At 39.6% G+C, this 23,894-nt stretch overlaps 1 protein-coding gene across 4 annotated transcripts; it reads right to left on the bottom strand.

Moving 5' to 3' along the window:
* Positions 1-45: 45 nt before the first annotated feature.
* Positions 46-22,534, bottom strand: LOC131249057 (lysophospholipid acyltransferase LPEAT2). 4 transcript variants are annotated; one of them, XM_058249621.1, is made up of 14 exons: positions 22,035-22,532; positions 21,260-21,440; positions 20,819-20,878; positions 17,125-17,288; positions 16,968-17,031; positions 16,215-16,283; positions 14,200-14,295; positions 6,444-6,488; positions 3,734-3,804; positions 3,382-3,448; positions 1,482-1,532; positions 612-722; positions 481-528; positions 46-402 (listed from the first exon to the last, which is right to left on the bottom strand). In XM_058249621.1, exons 1-14 carry the CDS (start codon positions 22,439-22,441, stop codon positions 241-243), a joined length of 1,596 nt encoding a protein of 531 aa, XP_058105604.1. In that variant the 5' UTR covers positions 22,442-22,532; the 3' UTR covers positions 46-240. The 4 variants fall into 4 exon arrangements, with proteins under 4 accessions (XP_058105604.1, XP_058105605.1, XP_058105606.1 ...); XM_058249622.1 differs by lacking the exon at positions 14,200-14,295 and having other exon boundaries at positions 22,035-22,533; XM_058249623.1 differs by lacking the exons at positions 16,968-17,031; positions 17,125-17,288.
* Positions 22,535-23,894: the final 1,360 nt, after the last annotated feature.

Below are 23,894 nucleotides of genomic sequence, written 5' to 3'. Positions count from 1 at the left end.
TTTTTTTGGTTATGTAAATTTTAAAAAAAATAAAAAATAAAAAAATTTATCAAAAGCAAAATAGCCTTGTTACAAGACTTTAATTTCAAGAGAAGCCAAACATTGATCATTTCATTTAATCATATTCCCATATGTTCATCATACAACCTCTAGTTTCCCACCTATAGTAAGTCAGACAGTGTTGAATTAGAAGCCAATCATTGAGCATTTCACAGGGACTTTAATATGCCCATATAATCATCATGCAATCACCAGCTTTCCACCTTCTATCAAGCCACAATGCATTGAATTAGAAGCAAAGAGCGCAACAAGCAGTGGGTTCCTTCTTAGGCAGGCCATGAAATCGTCGTAACTAATAGCACCGTCATTGTCACTGTCAAACAAGTTGAATAGTTCAGATACCTGCATCCATGAACAATTGCTTCAGAACGCAAACAGGGATGGTGGAATTTAGGAGCAGTTGCTTCTGCGCATACTTACATTATTGTCATTCATGCTCGGCATTGCAGAATGGATGGCATCTCCTAACTGCGCACACACTAGGATCAGAGACAAGGGGGCAAAAAAGGCAAAAAACTTGTTACGGGAAAACAACAGACAACAGATGTTACCTGTTGCTTTGTGATGTAACCCTTGCCTTCGTCATCACAACAATTAAAGGCTGCTGTGCAAGCTTGCTGAAACAACGGCTGCTTCATTATATGGGCTGATCCGAGCAAGAACTGTGGGGTAATCAATTGGAAACAATCTCGAAATTTCGTCAATGGGTCATGCCGTGAGCTTAAATCTCAATTTGGCAAGAACATTTTACTACTAGAAAAATGGGAAACCTAACCTATACGCAGGGTACCAGGCAGGGTACCAGGTTTCCTTGAATGTGAACTGCACTCAAATTGGACATTGGCACAGTGACCTGGAGAGATCATTTGGTGGGGTCCCGGTTGGGAATTCCTGCTGATGCATCCAATCAGTGTAATGGTTGGCTTTTGAGGAATGTTGGCAAAATGGTCTACAATAGTGCAAATGATCCATCATCTTGGTGGCTAGGATCTCCCAATCCATGCAATTTGCGGACAGTGATCTATCAAAGATATCCTACCAGCAAAATGGCTGAATGATGGGTGTTTTGCCATGTCCAATAGAAGTGTAGCTCATCATGTAGGCAATTTAGTCAAGGTTTCCTCTTCATGTGATACGCCTGTTGTCACAGGAACAGTTGACGAAAGCACACAAGTAATGCTGATCACAAATGATTTGATACTGTTTTCACAATAAAAGATTCTTGCCTGCAGTTCACGTAAAGCTTCTTTGAAAACTGTACAAATGGATGTGGTGATTTGTGTGAAGCATTTTTATTTTTTTTTCAAAATCTAAAAAGTTTCAAAAAATAGAAAGACCAAAAAGTGGATTTTGTAGAACTCATTTGAGGAACCTCTACAAGAAATGACATTTATCAAATGGCACAAAATCAAGTAGATTACCTGTCTAAATGTGATGGATCCAAGTTTCTCGACATCAATGAAAGCAAAGATCTGTAAAGGGAAGAATAACAGTGTCATTATATGGAGCAGGTGTCTCTCTCTCTCTCTCTCTATATATATATATATATATAGACTAACGAACATGAGCTCGGTGGAACGACGAGTTCCATGGAGCTCAAGTTCTTTGGTATAGAGCTCCACATACCCAACTCTACTAGCATGAAGAATACGAGTTCCACGAACTTGTCACCAAACACCAAAAGTTTCATGGAACTCTAGACAGGTCAACCAAATGTCATAAGTGGGATTCCACAAAGAAGAACTGAAAGTATTTTGAACTAGATCTCACCCTGGAACTCCAATTGCATGCATCCAATAATTCCCACGTGCCAACATAATTAACAATGATGAGACAAAAAGCACTTGTGCCGGTGGGCATACTTCGCACTGAGTGGAGAACATCTTCTACCACAAATTGGTGGCAGAGGAAGCCCCTATGCATGTTTCCCACAACGTGACATGTTCCCATCAACTCACGTGATGTTTCTCAAAAAAGGAAAAAGAACACTATTTTTGTTGTTTATAAAATGTGGCATTAGCTCCTCCATTTTATAAACACAAAAATATTGTGTTCTTTTTGGGAAACATCGCAAGAGCTGATGAGAACATGTTATATTGTGGGAAATGTCATAGGGGCTTTCCCTGTGCCACCAATTTGTGGTGGAAGATGTCCTCCATTCAATGCCAAATATGCCAACTGGCACAAGTGCTCTTTGTCTCATCATTGTTAATTATGTTGGCACATGGGAATAACTGGAGGCAGGCAACTGAAGTTCCAAGGAGAGATCTACTTCCAAAAAACTTTCAGTTCCTAGAACAATTCGTGGAATCCCACTTATGACATTTGGTTGATCACTCTAGAAAGTTCCATGGAAATCTATTTCTTAGAACACAGCAACCATGGAACTCTATTTATTAGGACACAACAACCATGGAACTTAGGTGGAGGGTTCCATGCATCCAAATTAGCCCTAGAGAAATGCAATAGCAGTTCATGCAACGAAATATTGACAAGGGGATTCATGTGTGATATGGAGGCATTTGTGAAAGAACTCAGGGCTCCTCTTTTAAAGAACATTCTTGCCAATGGAAATTGAGATCCATGGAGTTCCATGGAAATCGGAGTTCTTAGCAAGAGTTCAACATATCCAAACAAGCCCTTAAGAGACACAAGGGATTGTTACGGATTGTTCTGAAGAAACTTAAATTGAGCAAACAGGCCATGCAAACAAACAATGGAACTGTATATCCTCAATGTGATGCAAGTGGGTCTTCAGGTAAAAAAAAAAACATGGAACTTCTGAAATCTACATTATGGCCAGACCCCTAAACTGAATTTTTTTATGATCCCATGGTCATGACAACCAGGATTTATATTCAACCAATAATACATAGTTGTAGTATTGGATATAGTGATCGTTACAATTTGATTTCGATTTAAACCTAGAGGTGTGCACATAGTACCGCTAGTTAAGTAGTTCAAACACAGACAGCACAGACCTACAGGAAGAGCTTCACAATAGCACAGACATTTTAAAAGAATAAGGCTCTGATGAAATAGTCACATATATTCATATTTCAGTATGTCATTATAAAGTCAAGGGGCTGAAGATTGATATCAAGTGACTGCATTCCTATTTGAAACAAAAGCAGTCATTAAAGCCAACCTATCATGATTTTGAACAAGCCAAGACAGATATTATCAGAACATACCTTTGAATGAGTTTAATACTTTGTATTTTAAATTAATGGTCAACAGTTGCCTAGCAAATACAAGCAGTGTCTGCAGCAGGCATAAGCATTAGATGGCTGTAGAAAAGCACCGAGTAGATCAACTAACCTTCTCTGAAAGAGGACACAACCCCAGCCTTAGAGATCTCGAGAAGTCATGGATTTTGACACGCCCACTGGTCCCAAGATGATAACAAGAAATTCTAATTAGAATTTCTCTATTGTAACTTTAATTTTTACGAAAGATATGGATAAAACACTTGACAAGATAACTATCACACTTAACAAATATAAATATCACCAAAGGAAAAAAAAAAAACAAGAGAGAGAGAGAGAGAGAGAGAGAGAGAGAGAGAGAGAGACATTTTCATTACACATTCCAATGAATAAGATCAGAGAGAGTCATACCCACAACATATAATTAATATTAATGTAGTGCAGTACATATGCTTAGAAATCACCTGGAATTTGGATTCATTGCCAAAAATTTATCCAGAAATTCCATTGCTTCCAGAGTGCTTATGTTGAATGTCTGTAGAAAACCAAAAAAGAATCAACTTCCTGTTTCCTTTTAATCCAACATAAAATAATTTGAGAGCAGTCCCTCATTGACTAGACAAAATACTGTTCATTCATAATTGTTGTGAATGATCACCACTGCCTAATTAAATAAACATTTGCCATGAGAAGGATCTCTGTGTTTTGATGGCTTGAACAACAGTCATGTGGTTATCGGATGTCCAATAAAGGAAAATTACAAGGTGAATCCTGAGAGGTTGGAGGTTGGTGCTTTTTAATATAATATGGTGATCTTGAGGCGGTAAATTTAGACAAACAGATGACTGGTGTAGTTGTTCAACTTAATAGTAATCATGCGGTGGTAAATTTCAACATACAGATGACTGGTGTAATGGTTCCAACTTATCAGGCATTCCAATACAAGAAAACTACAAGGAGAAACCTGAAAGGTCAGTGCTATTTAATATAATATAGTAATCTTGAGGTGGTAAATAATTTTGGACATACAGATGACAGGTGTAATCGTTCAGCATATCCAAAGATATGGGTGAGTTTGCCTCAAATACATTGTTTGGGAAAATAGAAAATTATTTAACAGAACTGAACACCTACTAACAGGTCATCCAGGAAAGACATTCCTGCCACAAACCACGCATCTTGGCATAAAAATCAGACATTGATCTCTCCATCTTAAACGACTAATCTCTTGATAACTACTATAAATGCGGGCCAGATGGTTCTGATCAGCATATAATTAACAAGCCGTCACCCAAATCTCATGTCCAGTGGATAGCAGGGAAAAAAGGACCTTCATTAACCTCTAATTCCATAGAATTTAAGAACCAAGACATAACCGACAAATTGTTTGATTTTCATTCACCATGTAAGGGGATCAGTCCTAGGCGCCTCTAATATATTGCTATCTATATATCCCCACTTTTATATTCCCCCCAACAAACATCTCAACAACTTTTGACTACTGAAGATTTGACTACTGAAGATTTGCTAGACTGTACCTGGAATTCTCAGAATGAATAACTAACCTCTCCACTTTGGAGTGGATGGGATCAACAGACTTAAATGTGGAAGATGAAACCATAGTAAAATCTCAAAAATAAAATAATAATAATAATAACTATCAAGGCCTTACACCAACCAATACCAAGTCAATGCCATGATCAACTATAGCTGGAAGTATGACAAGCAAAGCCCTATTTTTTAAATTTTTTTCCAAAACAGCTCCAAGGTAGCCCACATAAAGAAGAGAAATCGATCTTAGGACTAACAAAGCTTGATAGTCTTCACAAATCTTGACAATATTCAAGCAAAATACAAAACTTAATTACCTAATTGCTGCCCTCAAACAGATTGTTGAAAGACTAGGGCGAAAAGAACCCAAAAACCCTTGCCTAACAGGAAATTCCAGCAAACCCTAGCCAATGTAAACCAGTTTCTGAGAAAAAACTGGAAGAAAATCTGTTCAAACCTGTAAATCCAACAAACCCATCTGCTGCAACCAGTTTTTCATAGAACTGGCAGAAAAAAGCTCCAAAAATCTGGTCAAAAAATACCTAAAAAGCAGCAACCAAACAAGCAACCACCCGTAACAAAATCTGAAGTAGTCGCAAGATCCATCAAAAAATCAGATCGCATCAAATAAGTAGCAACGACTCTCAAACCATGCGAGAGAGAGAGAGAGAGAGAGGAAAAATGAGGGAGAAAGAAAGAAGAAGAAACCTAGAAGAAGGGAGATTAAGAAAGCTTTCCTTGCTCTGAAACAATATTAGAGAAGAAAAGAATTTGAGAAATAAGAAAAAGCCATATAGGGCTGGACATCCAACCCTTATAACATGTAGAGATGTATAATTAGAAATATGCAAAGGTATTCAAAAATGGTAACAGTGGCCGTAACGGCCACTGCTGTTACCTCTATGATACGGGCCATAACGGTTGTTACAGCCTTTTTTATATTTCTGAAAAAAAAAACCCATTTCGACATCACTATGGGAATGCTATGGGGCCGTTACGGGCAGTTTTTCCTGTTATGGCCGTTTCGGCCCATAATGCGTAATGGCATAACGGTTATGGCCGTTATCGTTACATAACAGCCATTACATAACCGTTTTTGAATACCTTGGAAAAATGCCCTTGGCACTTAAAGAAAGAAAAAAGGGCAAATGAAGAAAAACGTAAATACTTGAAGAGAAATAACCAAGGACCAAACGCCCACACACGTCTACAAAAACTAACATAGTATGTAGGATAAATTCCGCATGTTCAACCCACTGAATGGGCCGCAAGCATCCTCAGTAGAGGTCAATCAAATGAAAGAAATGGTTAAGCTTTCAATGCAAATATAATGCTTCTTGGCTGGAGGTAAGTGTTGGAAAGTATTGTAGTTGTTTTATTCCTTTTTCTCATATTTACAGAAGTAGGTTCCCGGGGGATGGATGGATGGATAGATGGATTCGAGTAATTCGTATTCATGAGAATAATACAGGTATTTGTGAGAAATGGCACTCTGGAAAGAAGATCAGATTTCCAAATTGCATATTTTGGGTAAAGAATCACACTGTTGCTTGATTGTTTCTACCACCTATATTGACATGTAGTTAAGTCCAAGTTAACGCAAATTTAAACTTAAAGACTTACGCTGTCCACCCAAGCCATCTCCACCATATAACTGGAGGCATTGTACTGCAAAAGGAAAAATTAATGTAAAAGAATAAATAATTGGATAATAAATTGATTCATGGATGATATTTTATGTCAGACTTCACAAGCAAAATTATGAATATTATCAACATCAAAATAATCTGGAATAGAAGTATGCTATTTCAACAGGCAGAAACATGCATTGAACATTATCATTATTGGCATAGTTCTGGGTGCAGTCATTAAAAATATAAAGCAAGTGAAACAAAAGCAATAATAGCATTCACAAAACAATGTGGAATGCAAAAGAAATCCGGGCTAATTTATCCACAGCAGTAGCTTCAAGGAGACAAGAAACTTCGGAGAAGCATTTCATCATTGATTCGGAAAAAAATGCACAACAAAATAACTAGAGCAAACAATGGTACTAGTTTCATTTTTACTCCTGCTGACATGAACAACATTATTATTATCATTATTTAAAGGCAACGCTACAATGGATTGAACCCTGGATCACTAACACACACTACACTGTCTCTACCAGCTCATCTAATGAGCGGGAGACGACATGAACAACATTAATCATATCAAACATCAAACACAAATCAGTACTTAGATATCAAGCCTGGAACCTGGCTATGCCCTCTTGAAGTCATCAATATAACACATATTTGTATCTCAAATTTCGAACGGCTACTGTGTCACGCCCAAGAATTGGTAACCGGACTCACAAGGATCCTGATAGCCAGTTTTGGCCGTAACAGCCTCCGTAGTACCCCATTCTAGGCTCCTAACGCAGGTTCCGATCCTGAGATCCTACAAGGAAGATTTTCATAATCACATATCCATTCCAAATACGAGCATACCCGAGCATGATGTATTAATGGGTGAGATGGGGTATGAATGGTTGGATTGAGAGGAAATTTGAGGTGAAAGGTGCCGGAATGGGATGGCTAGGTGGGGATGTCCCACCCTCTCTTGCTAAGAAGGAAATGGGAATGAAAAGGGGAGGAAATGAGAGGAAGAGGAGAGAGAGAGAGAGAGAGAGAGAGAGAGACGGGGGGGGGGGGGGGGGTTTAAGCCTAGCAATCATTTCTTTCTTGCCTTGGGTAGAGAAAGGTCATGATTGAAATAGGGAGTTAGAAACAATGTTGTAGGCTTAGTAGGCTTTCTTGGTCTTTGGGTGGTGTTTTAGAGATAGGTGGTGTAGGAATAGGGTTTTAGGTAGTGTGTTGGAAATTGGTGCCAAGAGATGGGACCAACCTAGAAAACCGTGCACATCATCCCTAGGTGGGCCACATGACTATGATCAAGGGCTAGAAAATGAAATGCACACAACTTATGATTTACACGTCGGATGAATGCACAAGACATGTCATCGGAACTGCAATGACGATACGAACAAGATGACATAGGTTTCGGCTCGATCCGAGTCGGGTCTACATGACCGGACTTAAGGATGACCCCAAACACTATCCGAGGGTCGCGGGTCGCTGGGATTCGACCGATAGGACCGTGGGAACAAGAGAAACAAAATGCATACTTATACACACACATGCACACACATGAACTCGGGTCGGGTCTTACAACCCTTCCCACCAATAAAGAAATTTCGTCTTTCCCTCTGGTGGGACCCACAGAGATATATGTGGGTCATCAGGGAACTCATACTTAACCCTTTATGAATATTGTTGGGCTCCAGCAGGCCCAGGATATGGGTGGGCTGGAATTTCAGCAAAAGGCTCAAACTTGTTGCCCATAAGTGCCTGTTTTGGGGCAGCAAGGCCCACCAGATTTGGGGTTATTTACACACATATCTTGCCCCATTTCCTATCATGCCTTGGGCTTAATTAATGCACATTTGAGGCCCACCCCAGTTGGGCTTAGTTGGATCAATGAACATATTTAATTGTAGGATTCTATAGGTCCGGTTGGGCTTAGTTGGATCAATGTACATATTTAATTGTAGGATTCTATAGGTCCAGTTGGGCTGGAACTTTCCAGATAGGCCCATTGGACCTTTGGGCCTATATTTACTATGCTATTGTGATGGGTTTATGGGCCAACATACACTAATAGTTGGGCCCTTGATTTGCCCACTAAGTTAACCACATGTTTGAGCCAAGATGTGAGGCCCAATTCACTTGTTTTAAACATGAGAATTTGCCCTTATGGTTGGAATACCGGGCTGCCCATCAGGCCCACCACAATATGTGGGTTTGTAACTTTTTTTTGGTTGGGCCCAAAACTTACTTAGGGGTCCATATTGTTGTCTATTAGTTGGGCCATGTATATTGCCCACTAGGCCCACGGATTGTTTTAGGCCTTGGACTTTGATTCGCTCGAGTAGTAGCAAGCTACCTTTTAGGACCCAGTTGAGGTTGGATGTCCTCCTTGGTGGCCCTAAGGTAGGCCCATAGGGTGGTTATAGGTGGTTAAAGGCCCATCTGGACCCTTGTTAGGACCGCTTCCTCCCTTGGGCTTATATAGCCCATCTTAGCTTGTGGGCTAACCCAGAGTGTTGGGCCCCCACTAGAGGATAATCTCATAGTAAATTGTCTAAGTACCTAGACTTGTTCCCCCTCCTTTTAGGAAGGAGGAGTATACATGTTAAGTCTTCATCGTCGTATGGCGCATCCTTATGACCCATATGCATCAGTGTGACTGGACTGCATTGTGCGTGGTCATAGAGACGATATGACAGAGGGATGGAGTTTCCCTCTTATGTACATCCAGTGCTTGGAGCTGGTGGATGATCTGTATGCGTAACTCATGCATTGCCATCGCATTTCATCAGGGCCTTGCCTCCACAGGGACATTCGTGGATGACCGTATTTATGGACACCAGAAATATATTATCTTGAGCATTTGGGGTACGTTGGAAATCCCTAGGTGAAAGCCCCTAAACCTTCGAGGTACCTGGAAGACGCCTCAACGCCTTGACCGAGTGGAAACCATTAGCGCCCGAGTGCCTTACACCTATAGCTCGCGTCTCCCACTGTCGTGTAGTCGGTTGAGATGGGATGTGGCCTTATCCACTTGAGTGAGAGGGCATTGCTAGGCTGAGTCTGACCAGCTCATAAATAGGTCCGCTACCGTCGAGTATCGCTGGTTATTGGTTGTCCATAGGCGGGTAGTGTGGTCTCTTACGCTCGCCTGACTGTGCGGCTTGGAGAGCAACAGTCATCCTGCAGTGCATTAGACCCCGGTGGTACTCCTTATGATGGAAACGTATTAGATATGTGGACTGGTTATGAGCATTGGCATCTCCTTGCATTTGCATAGCCCTGGTATGGCTTCTTGCATTCCTGGCAGCCTTGGTAGGCTTGTGGCATTGGCACTGATCATATTTCCTTTCTGCATTCCCCATTACTCTTCTGCACACCATTGTCACACATTTTCACCACCCTCTAAGCTTTTTATAAGCTTATGCACGATTGATGCGTGCAGGAGATCCTAAGTCGGCGTCTTAGCAGCGGAGCTTAGACAGGAGTTGAGCCATGGACCCCAGTGTTGCAGATCTTCTTCCTTCTTCTTTTGTCATCAGATGTATTTCTTTTTTAATATTGTATTAAAGCTCAAATTTATAGTGAATTTTGTGATGTGTGCCTTTGTTATTTCTTAGATATACTTGTTGTGATCTTGGGTATGCTCGTATTTGGAATGGATATGTGATTATGAAAATCCTCCTTGTAGGATCCCAGGATCGGAACCTGCTTCAGGAGCCGAGAATGGGGTACTACGGAGGCTGTTACAGCCAGAACCAGCTATCGGGATCCTTGTGAGTCCGGTTACTAAGTCTGGGGCGTGACATATTGTCATTTTGAGTCCTGACAATAGTTAACCCAGATGTTCCATTAGAACCTCCAAAACATCACATTCATTGAAAGATGTTTCTGAAAATCACAAAGTAGGATTGGAAACGAACAAGAGGAAATGGTTTTTTACGTAAAAATACTATCACCACTTATAAAGAAAACCATTTTCTTATTTTAACTTTAGCCTTTTAAGCATAGTTACCGTGAAACTATTTCATGTTATACATTTTAATCATAGACTTCATATTAAGTTGTTTGAAACTTTAGTGATAATTGTCATAAAAATCAGTAGATAAGCATAGAATTTCATCATCCTCCTCTTATTTGGAAATCATGTACCACTATTAGACCACTCAAAATTGTGTGGCACATTGATGGAGTGCTTGAAATTATGTGGCACATTTATGGAGTGTGCTTTCACAAACAAGCGAATGAGAAACTGGTCATTGAGATGCATGCACAAATCCTGTGTAAAAATCACATATATCAATCCAAATTGGGAAAATTGTGCCGACCACTCACTATAGAAACAATGACCAAACGAAACTGATTGATTTGTTGTCATTGATGACCTACCTGGGGCTAGACATGAAAACCATGGACACCTATTGATACTGCCCATTTGCCACATAGCCTTTTAGCCTGTATTTGTGGAAAGGCCCTCTGCAATGGCAGCTTTTGTCTCTCTCTACTCATCCATCTTATTCCCACATGGCATAAGGACACATGCATGGACCTGCACACACTAACTTCTTTAATCCAAATATCATGAGTAGGCTGCACACAGGCATGTCTTGCAGGCCCAAGCTATATGATCTTTGCGCATAATTGGTACATACGCATGGACTAACACATGCATGAAACAGTCCATGGGATGAATTTGAACGCCAACACGGGCCGCATGCATGGAAGTGATCCACAATCGGGATAAATCTACATGACTTTCTCAATGATTGGACCTTGATCATAAACAGCTGAAGTAATGGAATCTAAAAGGCGACCTACTATCACAACCACAAGGGAAAGGAAAGACTATATCCACCCCTCTTATCTAAAGGTCAAGATGATATCAAGGGAAAGGAAAGATTGTATCCACCCTTCTGATTTAAAGGTTGAGATGATATTGAAGAACAGGAAAAAGAACGATAGAAATGCACAACTCTTGGGAGAGAATCCAAATTGATTAGATTTTCATTGTTGGGAGAGAGAAATATATAAACTCATGACTTCAATGATGACATTCTTTTCTCCCATGAAACACTAATAGTGGGTGCTCTATCCCATGAGACCCATTCATATTCCGATGAACTTTCCATGCGATCCGTTCATATTGCAATAAGCTTTCCCATTTTCTATGTGGAAACTCATTGTCTTAGGTATCTTTGTTGTAATTCCCCTATGTTCTTTTACGCTTCTTCTTAATAAAATTTCGCCGCCTTCCAAAGAAAAACTGATTGGAATTGAGGAATCTTGTTACAATGGATTTTAGAATCTGTCAAGTGGAATCCACATCCTGCCAGTGTTTGTGAAAGGTATGCCCCACATGGCTTACGTCCAACATCTTTCATTCAACCCATACTGATAACGGAATCCAGACACACTATCCATTTCAACCACCACCCTAAACCAAATATGAATCAGAGATGTAGGACCAATTGGATTTCAACTGACTCAACACAGGTGATTGTATACTAACCAATCATCTATTAGTGCACAACGACCCAACCTATACAATGTCTACCATGGCCTACAAGACCACGCTGGATGAAGCAGTCTCCGTCTCGTGATATGGAGACACTCGGCCACATATGCACCAACTTATCAAGTAAAAAACTTGATTTGTAAACATTGTTTGAAGGTGAGTTTTAAGATATGATATAACAGAGTTTGCACAAACATTTTCGAAACTTGAATACTGCCAACATACAAGTCTCACAAGTACTTACAGTCCCAAAAACTTCGGCATACCTGTCAATGGAACTTTCCACGCAAATAAGTAATTCGGATCAACTATGTCGCTTTCCTAGTGCAACCAAATCAGGCCAAAATATCGTGAACTTTGTCATCGCACACAGAAGTAGTGTCTCTTATCCTCCCCGTCAGCAAAAGTGTGCAATTAAGGGCACAAGAGTCACCACAGGACCAGCTCCTCACATAATGCATTGATGAGGTCAAATCAAAGCAAGTGTAGATGAAGTTCCCGGCATGTGACAACACTCATGCGTGGGTAAAAATCGACTCAGAGACTCGTACCAAATCATTCAGTCTCAAGACGAGTCGCAACTCGCCTGACCTAACTCACTCAAGGAAAGGGCGGTCTCGGGGGTGAATCGAGGTGTCGAACCAGATTGGGTCTAACTGAGTCCAAGTTAACTGGGGACAAGTTGCACAGGACTTGTTTGAGTCTTAAAACCATGCTCTCAAGCTGTAGGGTAGACAAGACTAGGAGTATGTCCAGTCCATATTTTCCAAGTCTATGTAAGAACTGACCTGCTTATCTTTCATAACATGGCTGTCATTAGTCATTACTAGCCATGACATTAATGTGATGTCGTAAAACGATTTGCAGGTACGTCACTTGACCTCCCGAGAGTTTCGTCTTCAGTTCTCATAAACAAAGGCCATAATATCCTGCCTTGTGTTCCTTCATCCCCTATACACATAAAGAGGGTAGTTTACTCAGTGAACAAACATCGCCCCAGGTACACCTCTCTTTTTTACTCTTTTTTCTTTCTTTCTTTTTTGAAGATTACACCTCGTGTATTAGGATTAATCAAAAACCTCAAGGTATCAAGGGAAACATTTTCTTTTCCAGTGTGGATTCATTGCATCCAAATAGGCCCTAAGGGAGGAGGAAGATGAGGATCTCACTGGGTATTTGGATCATCTTAAAGGGGTTATGATTAATTAGGTGGGGCGGGAAAGAAGGGAACGGAAATGGGTAAAGAATTGAAGGTTTTCTGTTGGATCTTTCCATGATCATAGATGGGAAGTAGGAAGGTGAGAGTAGGGTTCAATCGGCTTAGCCTAGGGAAGTAATGGGGCCACTTAGAGTTGTTGCATTCTCTTGCTTAGCAAGATAGGACAAGGTCTTGACTATTGACCACTGCAAAATATGTAGAAAATCATTGGCAATGGGTGTTGTGTGTGCCCTAGGGAGGGTGATCCGTGGATCATTTGTTAATACACTGTTCATTTGCATCCTCTCAGTGGCAATGGTACTCTGTTCAGTTTGGCATAGTGTTGTTAGCTTTAATGTCTATGCTCATGGTGGCATGGAAACAGGTGGTTCCTTCAAGGGTGAAGGGGGAAGTTGTTGAGTCTTTGCTTCTTAGCAATCTTTTGGTCCATTTGGAAGGAAAGTATGATATCTAACAACAGATAGCAAACTGTAACTAGCATAGTGGACAAAGTCAGGTCTTATGTTTCCTTTTGGGCAAGCTCTCTTAAGGATTTCGGGTGTCGTCCTGTAGACTTACGGAGATGGGTAGAGTCTCTTTTGTAATATGTGTGTGCATCTGCCTCGCAGTTAAGGGGGTCCTTTCAACAAAATGGCTTCACCGATCAAAAATAAATAAATAAACTGGTGTACATACAATATCTCATCTAGTTATCTCATATATTATAAAACTATCTATTTCATTATCTTATGGATTTTATCCTTGCTTGATTGTATGCATGGGTCATTATTTGTCAGTATTACTAATTTTAGACAATTTAAAATGCAAACATAATGATATCTCCTGACAAAAAAGAAGAAAAAGAAAACCTTTGAATATGTGTCCGTGCATGTGCTAGCATGCGTTAATGTCAAAATCATGTGATGTTAAAAACAAAATTCTCCTTAAACAGTTGAAAATATAAGAAACAAATGAAAGTAGCCTTACAAACCAAAGAAATAGAAAAGGACATTCTATATGGCAAGGAGATCTCACTTGTCTCAATTCTGATGCTTTTGTGAGAAGCATTAGGTCCCCATAAGAATGAGATGTCTGTATAACATTAAGCGCACTTGCGATAGCAAAGCTAGTCTGCAAAGCATCACACAATGTAACATGAACTTATAAGTGTAGCACCAATGAGTAATAAGATGAGGGAAAGTAGACTTAGATGGTTTGGTCATGTGCAAAGGAGACCAAGAACTGCAGTTAGTAGTGAGTTGGTGCAAGTTGAAGGCTCTAAAAGGGCAAGGTGAAGGCCCAAAAGGACGTGGGTGGAGGTAGAAAGGACTTGATGACCTATGGTCTAATTGAAGTAATGGCCCTTGATAGAGAAGAGAATGCAATAAAGGATTGATGTAGCCAACCCTAATTAGATGGGATCAGGCTTAGATGATGATGATGATATAGGGTTTTTTCATTAATCTATAATAGGAGGTTTTTAATAGTTATCCAGCCCTACGGTTGGTCATCTGGAAGTATAGACTATAGAAGAGTTGTTTACCGGCTCTATGAGTTGATCTTTTAATATGGTTGGCTGCATTTTCAGTTTTGTTATGGCCCTTGATAGAGTGGATTGGTGGAATATGATTCATGTAGCCGACCCCAATTAATTAAGGCTTAGATGATGATGACGATGGTGTATTTTCAGTTTTGAAGCAGAAGCATGTGAAACATTTTTGGTTTAGGGGGGTTTGAACTCGAGAAGTTGATGAATCTATTCTTCCTGTATGGCTCTGCTTATTGAGCTTTAAATGTTGAAATTTATTATCAGTTGCTGGAAATCAGTTTCTTGTCACTTGGATACACCCATTGTTGCCGAAATTCTGCTCTAGCAGCAGGAACTTGTGTATAAATTGCTGGATATTATTGAGGTCATTGAAATTGCTGGAATATGTCATTAACTGCCATAACTACCAGTATTTTGTATTGGGAATCAAATGGGCATATCCTAGACTTGTGTGATTGATATCAAAGTCAATCCGGACATTCTATCCATAGATTGAATTCATCAAGTACCCATTTAGTCACAAGCTGATAGACATTGATGGGACTCTTAAGCTGACACAGAGATTCTTGAGCTCTTTGACAACATCTGTAATTGATCTTGACTACTGTCTTGAAACACATGGTAATTCTTCTTTTGAAACAAATGTAAGTTACAAGGTCATTCCTTTCACCTGTTTGGTGTTGACTGGGTGCTTAATGACTCTCCATGAGCTAATTAGCTGGTGGAATGCAGGTCCATTTCAGCATAGCTATCTTCTGTGGAAGATGCTGCCCTATCGAATGATGTGGAGTTTGTGGTAGGAGAGAAATCAGAGAATATTCGAAAGCAACACGAAGTCAGTAGCATCAATTAAGCAAGGTATTATCATTATCTTGTTCAGATTGATGATGAAAGTTATGGCATAAGTTTGACGCCAGCTGCCAACCTAATCCATTTCTCCTTTATCCGGGCTGGGTGCCAGAAACGAGAGCACAAAACTCTCACAAGCGTAATGTAACAGACTATTACATAGACTGATTACAATCAAGCACTATCTAATAATCTAGTTTATAGGTTGATTACAATCAACAAGTTCAATTAAGAAAAGTATCTCTTGCAAGCTAGGTGATTTCTCGGGCGGATTTTAGGGGATGCACTTATGACGACGCCATGCATGAATGGCGAGGAACAGATCATAATTGGAGTACCTAACGGGGGCAGATGAATTTCTATTGTGTTTGTGGGACTTTTTTTCTTCTTCTTCCATTCTTGTCTTGCATGTGGTTTCTTTTAAGCAGCCCTCTTAGATTCAAGGAAGCGACAAGAGGGTCACTTGCTATTGAACTGTCCCAGTTCTTGTTTCTCCTTTGCTTTCCTTAGTAAAGAACATATTAAAATAAAATAAAATAAATTGAGACAAGTACAGCATGTGCTTGTGTGTGCAGGCTCCCCCCAGTTTGTTATATCACAACATAAATACTTGTAACAACTTGTAAATGAAAATTAGTGCTAATAGACTCACTCGCTCAGCGAAATGACCAGCATTTTCTTTTTTGTTGTCGAGAGGAGCAATGACTGGAAGGTATTCTACCTGTAGATCATGAATAAGATGATCACTTAACCACAAATATTTCAAACAACATAATGAGGCCTACAACTTGAGCAACATGAACTGACAGCACTGAAATAAAATATAAGGCGCATTTGGATTAAAAGTAAACTTGGTGAATGCAAGGGAAAGAAAAAACATGACATGACATAAGCGGGAGCCAAACTGACATGCTAGGGAAAGCAAACCCTTTGCACCTGTTTGTTTTGTTAAAGAGGAGTCCTAGAAAATGCTTGTTCCATTGCATTTCGACCTGTTTGGATTGCAGTCCCTAAAAGGGAAACTTTTTATCCTCCAAAATAGCTGTTTAAAACTTCATATTGGAGGCAAACTCTTTTCCCTCCATTTGACTTTTTGAAGAGGAAAAGAAAAAAAGGCTGTACTCTCTTCTTGCAGAGAGGAAAGCAAATGTGAACACTTCGCTGCAGTACTTGCTGATTCCCAAACACGTGCAAATGTCTTGTCAATGCAAACTGGTTGCATTCCCCAGTTTGCATTCTATCCAAACAAGCCCTTAATGCATAATGAAGCTTTCAGTGATTACAACTTGAGCAAAATGAATTGAAAGGTGAAGTAAAATTTAACCAGCTTACACATCAGAAATGCAATGCATCTTAAAACTGTCTATCTAAATATGAGCAGCAAAACCATCAGAAGCAGAGGTACCTCCATGAAATTGTGAAATTGGGTGAACATTCTGAACATGAGCTTCATCAAATGAATATTTCCCCTGGTTAAGTTACACGTCAAATGAACTTAGGCTTTCGAGATACTAATTGAAACACTATTGAAAGAAAGCATTCAAACATTAGATATGTCCTACCAAGATTGATCAAAATGTACATGGGGATAGCGAACAACCACAGGCTGGATCGGGAAACCAGGAATGAATGCGCCAAGTTGGAATGAAATAAGAACCCTCCCATTTGTCGTGGTACCCTCAGGAAATAATAGAAGACGAGGGAATCCATCGCACGAAGCTTTTCTCTGAATTCAGATCCTTGAAAACACATTTCTGTATCAAATAGCTAATAAATTGAAAATTCAAATTTATTATTTTTTTTTTACAAAAAAAGTTGATTTTGCAAAAAATTATTACGTCATTTTTTTTCGAAATGGAAAATATTCATGACATATTCATGGAATTGTTTTGTAGATGTTCTCTCTTATCTCAGTGAGTGTTAAGTTTAATGTAAAACAGCAAATAATCCTTGAAAATGATGTATGTTCTGATGTTGCAGGAAAAAAAGGATGATACGATGTAACAAGGCACAGAATAAAGAATCATAATATAAGATACTTAAGGAACCAAGAACTTTATTCGGTCATCACATGCCTGTGTAATTCTTCTAAACACACCCAAAAAAATCACCAACTTAGTATCTTCTAAAGATCACACAAAACACAAACATCAGCATCTCTGAGCCTTATCCCAACTAGTTGGGGTTGGCTACACGAATCTTGTTCTAACGTTCCACTCTACAAGGACCATATCCTCAGTTAAATAATAGGTCATGAAATCTTTTCTTATTGCCTCCATCCACATCCTTTTTGGGCCTTCCGCTTGCCCTTTTAGAGCTTCAATTTGAACCAACTCACTACTAGCCGGTGCAATTCTTGGTCTCTGTTGCACATGGCCAAACCAACTAAATCTACTTTCCTCATTACCCATTGTTCATTTCTAATTCTATCATGAATGACAACTGAAACTATATTAAAAAGGAAATGCCAAAAAGAACAAAGCGACAAGCAAAGACAATGATAAATCATCTGAGAATACAAGGCCTAGGCTGTAACGCCCTGAATTTCAAGGGTCGAGCACATACTTGATCCCCGACATTCCGAGTGTCACTTTTGCTTTGTGGAAGCGTGATCTCTCATTACGATTATAATAGCATCAAGTCAATCATAAGAGCTAAGCTAAACTTTGTATAAAAGTCTAAATGTAATTATGTAAGTCTAGTCACAACAATCACCAAAATATACATACAATCCAACTAATCAATAGAGTCCACTTAGCTAGGGACTCTAATATACATGACCCAAAAAAGGTACAAAAAGAAGAATAATGTCTCAACACATAACTCCAATAACAACGCCACGATGAAGGGTGCCAGTCTTTGCCTACCCATCCGAGACCTAAAAGTATGATACCTCCTCTATGCCTCATCTAATGCATTGACCTCTATGGTACCTACATTGATAATATCATCTGGTTGGTATTTTAAAACACCGTCCTAGGAGGGAATGAGTGATCAACTCAGTTTTACCATTTCCCTAAGCTACACAAGTTATCAACGCAATCAAGCACAGTTAATGATAGCACAACATTGCAACAATTTCCCATACTAGTTAATTATGTGCATGTATATTATGATATGCAAAACATGTCCCGGGTATACAATAAGGGTCGTTCGAACAATAATATGGCTCAGAACAATCAGCTAGGCACTAGGTAACACCCATGCAAGAATGAGGATCATTTAAACAATAATCTGGCTTGGAACAATTGGCCAGGCACCAGATAACACCCATGCAAGAGTGAGGGTCGTTCGAACAGTACTTTGGCTCGGAACAATCGACCAGGCACCTGGTAACGCTCATGTCATCTATGCACGTTTAACCCGACCTTTATTAGTCCATTTACGTACAGCTGTATTTGCTAAGCTAGGATACCACCATCATTTTGCGGGTTGAATAAACTACATCACGTGGTGTGTCGCTAATGTCCCTAAATCCAAATTAATGTTCGTCACCCAACATCAAACGTAAATAATCAATTCAAAGGTAAAGGGCTCACAACCCAAAAGATGTGAACAATACAGTAAGGGTCGTCACCTGAAATCGACAAGTATGGTAAGCTCGTCATCTCCAATCAATGTTTTAAATATCGACAATATCGGCCAATATATCCCACGATATATCTTGTGTCCCACCAGTGTGATTCGAAACGTACAGGTAGTGCTAATGTATCACGCATGTTCGATCCAGTGAGCATTTTCAATTTTTAATCTCCTTGTTCGTTGAAATTATGTTAAATCAGTGTCAAATGATTAATAAATCCATTGGTTCTTCATGATTTGCATGAAAAATCATGGAGTTTGGAGCTTTGATTTCGATATCCATTGGTTCTTCGTGTTTTGTTTTTTTAAGATGGTGGCACCAACTCCTCGAAACCTTGACTTAAAGGTTAAAAATCCATTTGCATGAAAAATCATGGAGTTTGGAGCTTTGATTTCGATATTCATTGGTTCTTCGTGTTTTGTTTTTTTAAGATGGTGACACCAACTCCTCGAAACTTTGACTTAAAGGTTAAGAATCCATCATGTCAACCAACCAACCAACATTGGTCCTTCATGTTCTCCATGGTTTTTTCAAAATGTTCCTTCAGCCAATTGTCAATCAAGACTAATTTCAAAGTATTTAGGAGTATTTTATGAAATGATAATCACATACACTCTAATTTTGGAATTTGAGCGTAGGTGGTCCGATTTGAGGAAAATTCAAAATTTCCCCAATTTCTCCAAAATTGCTTGCAATATTGCAATCAAGCATGTATGAAGGCTGATCTATTGATTTGTAAGATTCTCGCCTGCAATATGTTGTTGGTATCCTCTTTGTTGAAGCCCTTCCTCAGCAAGCCAAGAAATATCATCTACCAGTAACCTATATCACTTTTGAAGCTAAAAGGCCAGTTTCACCAATGCAAAGGGGAGTCTCCAAGCAAAAGCTGACTGCCAAAGCATGAACATCATACATTGTCAAATAGCATTCAAAGGTCCATGAGAAAGCTCACAAGCGCTTCATAAATTACATTTAAACCTGGATTTCAAACCCCATATTCCAAAACAAGAATACATACATCTAGATGCAGGTGAATCAAAGAGAACATCTTTTTCTCCCCACTCATAGTTCCTCTTGGTCAAAATAGATACACAGTTTTAAGCTTCAGTGTCGTCTTCCTAGGGGATGATGCTTCTCTTAAAGGCCATTTAAGAAGCTATTTACATGTTTTCCTCTTTGTAAATTGTTCTCTTAAAGACCTCTAGGAATCATGTTGTTTAATGTGACAGTTGAGATAAGTTTCTCAAGTATCAAAAGACTAAGTTCACATACAATAGGATTTCCATAAATATAGAATGTGATTGAACAAAAGCAGTAAAGAGCAAGGCCATTTAAGAAGCTATTTACATGTTTTCTTTTCTTGTAAGCTACATAACCTTAGTTTCCTCTTTGTAAATTGTTTGACTTGATTTTGAAAAGCAAAAGAAGATTTGTTGACCGGGAAACCAGAAAAAATGTGGTCCTGAAGAGATATGGAAGGAACTTAACTTCATTTCGACCTCTAGGAATCATGTTGTTTAATGTGACAGTTGAGATAACTTTCTCAAGTATCAAAAGACTAAGTTCACATACAATAGGATTTCCATAAATATAGAATGTGATTGAACAAAAGCAGTAAAGAGCAAGGCAATTAAACAAATGGAATAGTTCATTTAACGTATAAAGCCATCTACCTTTATTTCATGAACGGCATGCTTCCTCGAAGGGGCTGAGAACCTATTTACGTAAATAACCTATGAAACAAATAAAGAAGCAAAACATGGTGAAAGAGTTGGCCACAAAAAAAAAAAAAAAACCACCATCAATTTACACATAGTTCTAACCTCTTTATAATCTAAACAGTTTCATAGAAACTGGTCTATAGATAGTTACAGCGTCTCTCAACACTCAATTGAAAAAGAAGACTGCAAGAACCCAATTTGATAAAGAAGCATCAACCAATGTGGGGTTAGCCTACTCTATTCCAACAACAATCATCAATACAAAGTATAATGGTGCCACCCCACAATTGATTATTACTTTTTGCTAGAATTGATTTCTAGCAAGTTGCAATTCAATTTAACTGAGCATTCAAGCGCACCCCAAAAACAGAACTCAGTTAGCCATTTATTTACCTGCATCGCTCGGATGATAGTTCCGACAAAGGGTATGGCGTCGTGTGACTCGGATGCAACAATGGTTGGAAATAGCTCATAGAAGAAGAAAATGGGTTCAATGTACGAGACATGGTTACATACAACTATAGGAGCAGTCTCCCTCGAGGCAGGTCTTCCCACTCGCTTTATCCAATGGTAACTGAGACAAGACAAGAAAAACAAGATTCACGTAAATCAGTTTTAATTTGACTTAAATTTGAAATACCACATCAAATATCCAGTCATTCATTTTAGACAATCCAAATCATAGGCTCTACTATGGCTGAAGCATTACTCCAAGAACCACGTTCATGGATTGCATCAATTGCATCAACCATTTGATTTCAACCATTCGATTTTAAAAAATTTCTTCCCTGAACCGTCCCATTGAATGCCACCAGTTGGACCGCTGGATCATCCGGTCAGTGCTGTGTTCCTGTCATACCCCATAGACAATAAACCCCACGATTTGTATGGTCCAGATTCTGTTTTACATGCATCCATGAGCATGAATTAGCCAGCCAGATGAAAACACAAACCAGACCCCATCCCTGACTTCCAGTATCAATCAAATACGCAAACATAAACAAACTGAAATTCAGAATCGTCCATCCAGTAAAACAATATGTCCCCTATTACTAACATGTACCAATCAATAAAAAACGAAAGCTATCCCAACACCTGAAAATCAGAAACCAGAAGCAGAACAGAATCCAAACCGAAAACGCAGCATCCCCAATGCGAATTCACATACCCAAAGCAGAACAGAATGCAGCGAGAACAGATCCGAGTGACCCACATGAGCCTACACCGCCACTTCGGCATCGGATTGTGTTTATCCTTCCATCCGTACAGCGCGAGCTTGGTGGCGAGGAACCCCACCAGCAGGGAGAGGCCGAAGAGGGTGAGCCGCACCAGGGCAACCGGGATGCAGATGACGATCTTCAAGAACTCGTAGAAGCCGTTGATGGAGGGGGTGTGGTTGCGGAAGGGATCGATCGGGTGGGGCCTAGGGAAGGAGAGCGGTCTGGCGCCGATGAATTCGAAGGGGTTGGGATCATCGTGATCTGAGCCGTTGGATTCGATTTCTAGAACGAATTGGGGTTCTGTGGAGAGGAGAGGAGTGTTGAGATCGTTTCTTGGATCTGCCACTGCTGCCATTGGGATTTGAGAGGTGCCGTTGCAGCAGACAGGAGTGGGAAGAAAAGGGAGTGTTTTGAGGGGAGCGATAGAGAGAGAGGGAAGGGATGAGAAAGGAATGTCAATTATAAAAGTACCAAGAAATGCTGCGGCGATTCGCGCGCGGAGCAAGAGATTGAAGACGCGGGGTGTGAGTTGCGTGTAAACCCTATTGCACGGAACCCGTGTAACCCAAAGCGAAGTGGAAGGTCAAAACAATGTTCGTGTGAAATCCACTCCGTTCATCAGCTTCTTTGAATCATTTTATTTTGTGGGTAAAAAAATGAATTGTATTCAAAGTTCAAGTGGGCCACACCATAAGAAAACAGTGGGGGTGGAATAGAAAACCATTGAAACCTTTCCGGAGCCTACGGTGATTTTATATTCCATCAAAACCGTTCATAAGATGATTCCAAGTAGGATGTAGGGAAAATACAAATATCGTCGTGATCCAAAACCAGTCCCAATGAGGTTTCAATGGTGGGCGTTCGATCCTCATTGTTTCTTTGGTGCGGCACAATTGCATCTTGCATCCGCCTCGTTCTTCATGTCCTAAAATGATCGGAGAAACTCATAGACGGAGTGGATGTCATCCGAACATCTTGGTGGGGCCCTTGGAGCTTTGTGTTAGTACGGTTTACACGCAACTCGCGTCGGAGAGTTGTCGCCGACGTGTCACACGTGGGAGAGATCCCAACCACTAACTATTTAAGAAGCACGACAAACATGGAGACGTTGCTTGAGGTTTGCTTGAATACATCAAATGCATGGAAGCATGATTCATGAGGATTTTATCAATTGGAATTGCTGCATTTGGAAGAGATGTGGCTGAATTTTTTTATTTTTTTAAAATAATATTAATTGGACCATTTAAACTCTTTGATTTCATAAAGGTTAAGGTGACCGTCCATTTTCATAACAAAATGACTAAAATTAGATGGTTGAAATAATCCATTTAAGAGACTTCATTTGTTGACTGTTCACCATAATAGTCAAACTCATCATGTATAAGCCGTTGTTTGTAATCGGTGGTGATTTGATGCATATGGGCACGAAAGGAATGGTTTGATGGCAAATGGTGCTAACGAAATTTAATGTGAAATGGAATACACAAAATATCCTCTTAAAAGGGAGAATGGGATGCAAATATAAGAAGCCAATGGATTTCCAAGAGTGGGCCCACTTTTTCAGCCAACCTAAGGCTCAAAGTTTTCTTATTTTTAATTAAAATATATAATTCAACAAGCTTATTATAATTACCATATCAAATATATATATATAGAGAGAGAGAGAGAGAGAGAGAGAGAGAGAGAGAGAGAGAGAGTATTAAAGTTGATTTACTTAGTCATTCTAATTATAGGCATTCAAGCAAAACATTTGAATTCCTGTGTATTCTAATTATAGATATCCAAACAAGTTAAGAATATTTTAATTA

This window comes from Magnolia sinica, chromosome 6 (genome assembly GCF_029962835.1).
Source record: "Magnolia sinica isolate HGM2019 chromosome 6, MsV1, whole genome shotgun sequence".
NCBI lineage: Eukaryota > Viridiplantae > Streptophyta > Magnoliopsida > Magnoliales > Magnoliaceae > Magnolia > Magnolia sinica.
The sequence above is the reverse complement of the archived record's forward strand: the minus strand, read 5'-3'. Positions and strand labels throughout refer to the sequence as shown.

Excerpts from the sequence above, each read along its gene's own strand:
- LOC131249057 (XM_058249621.1), bottom strand. The coding sequence starts at position 22,441 with ATGGCAGCAGTGGCAGATCCAAGAAACGATCTCAACACTCCTCTCCTC. Across the intron at positions 3,449-3,733 it reads GCAATGAATCCAAATTCCAG|TGGGCGTGTCAAAATCCATG; the intron begins GTGATTTCTAAG and ends TCTTGGGACCAG. Across the intron at positions 403-480 it reads CGAGCATGAATGACAATAAT|GTATCTGAACTATTCAACTT; the intron begins GTAAGTATGCGC and ends TCATGGATGCAG.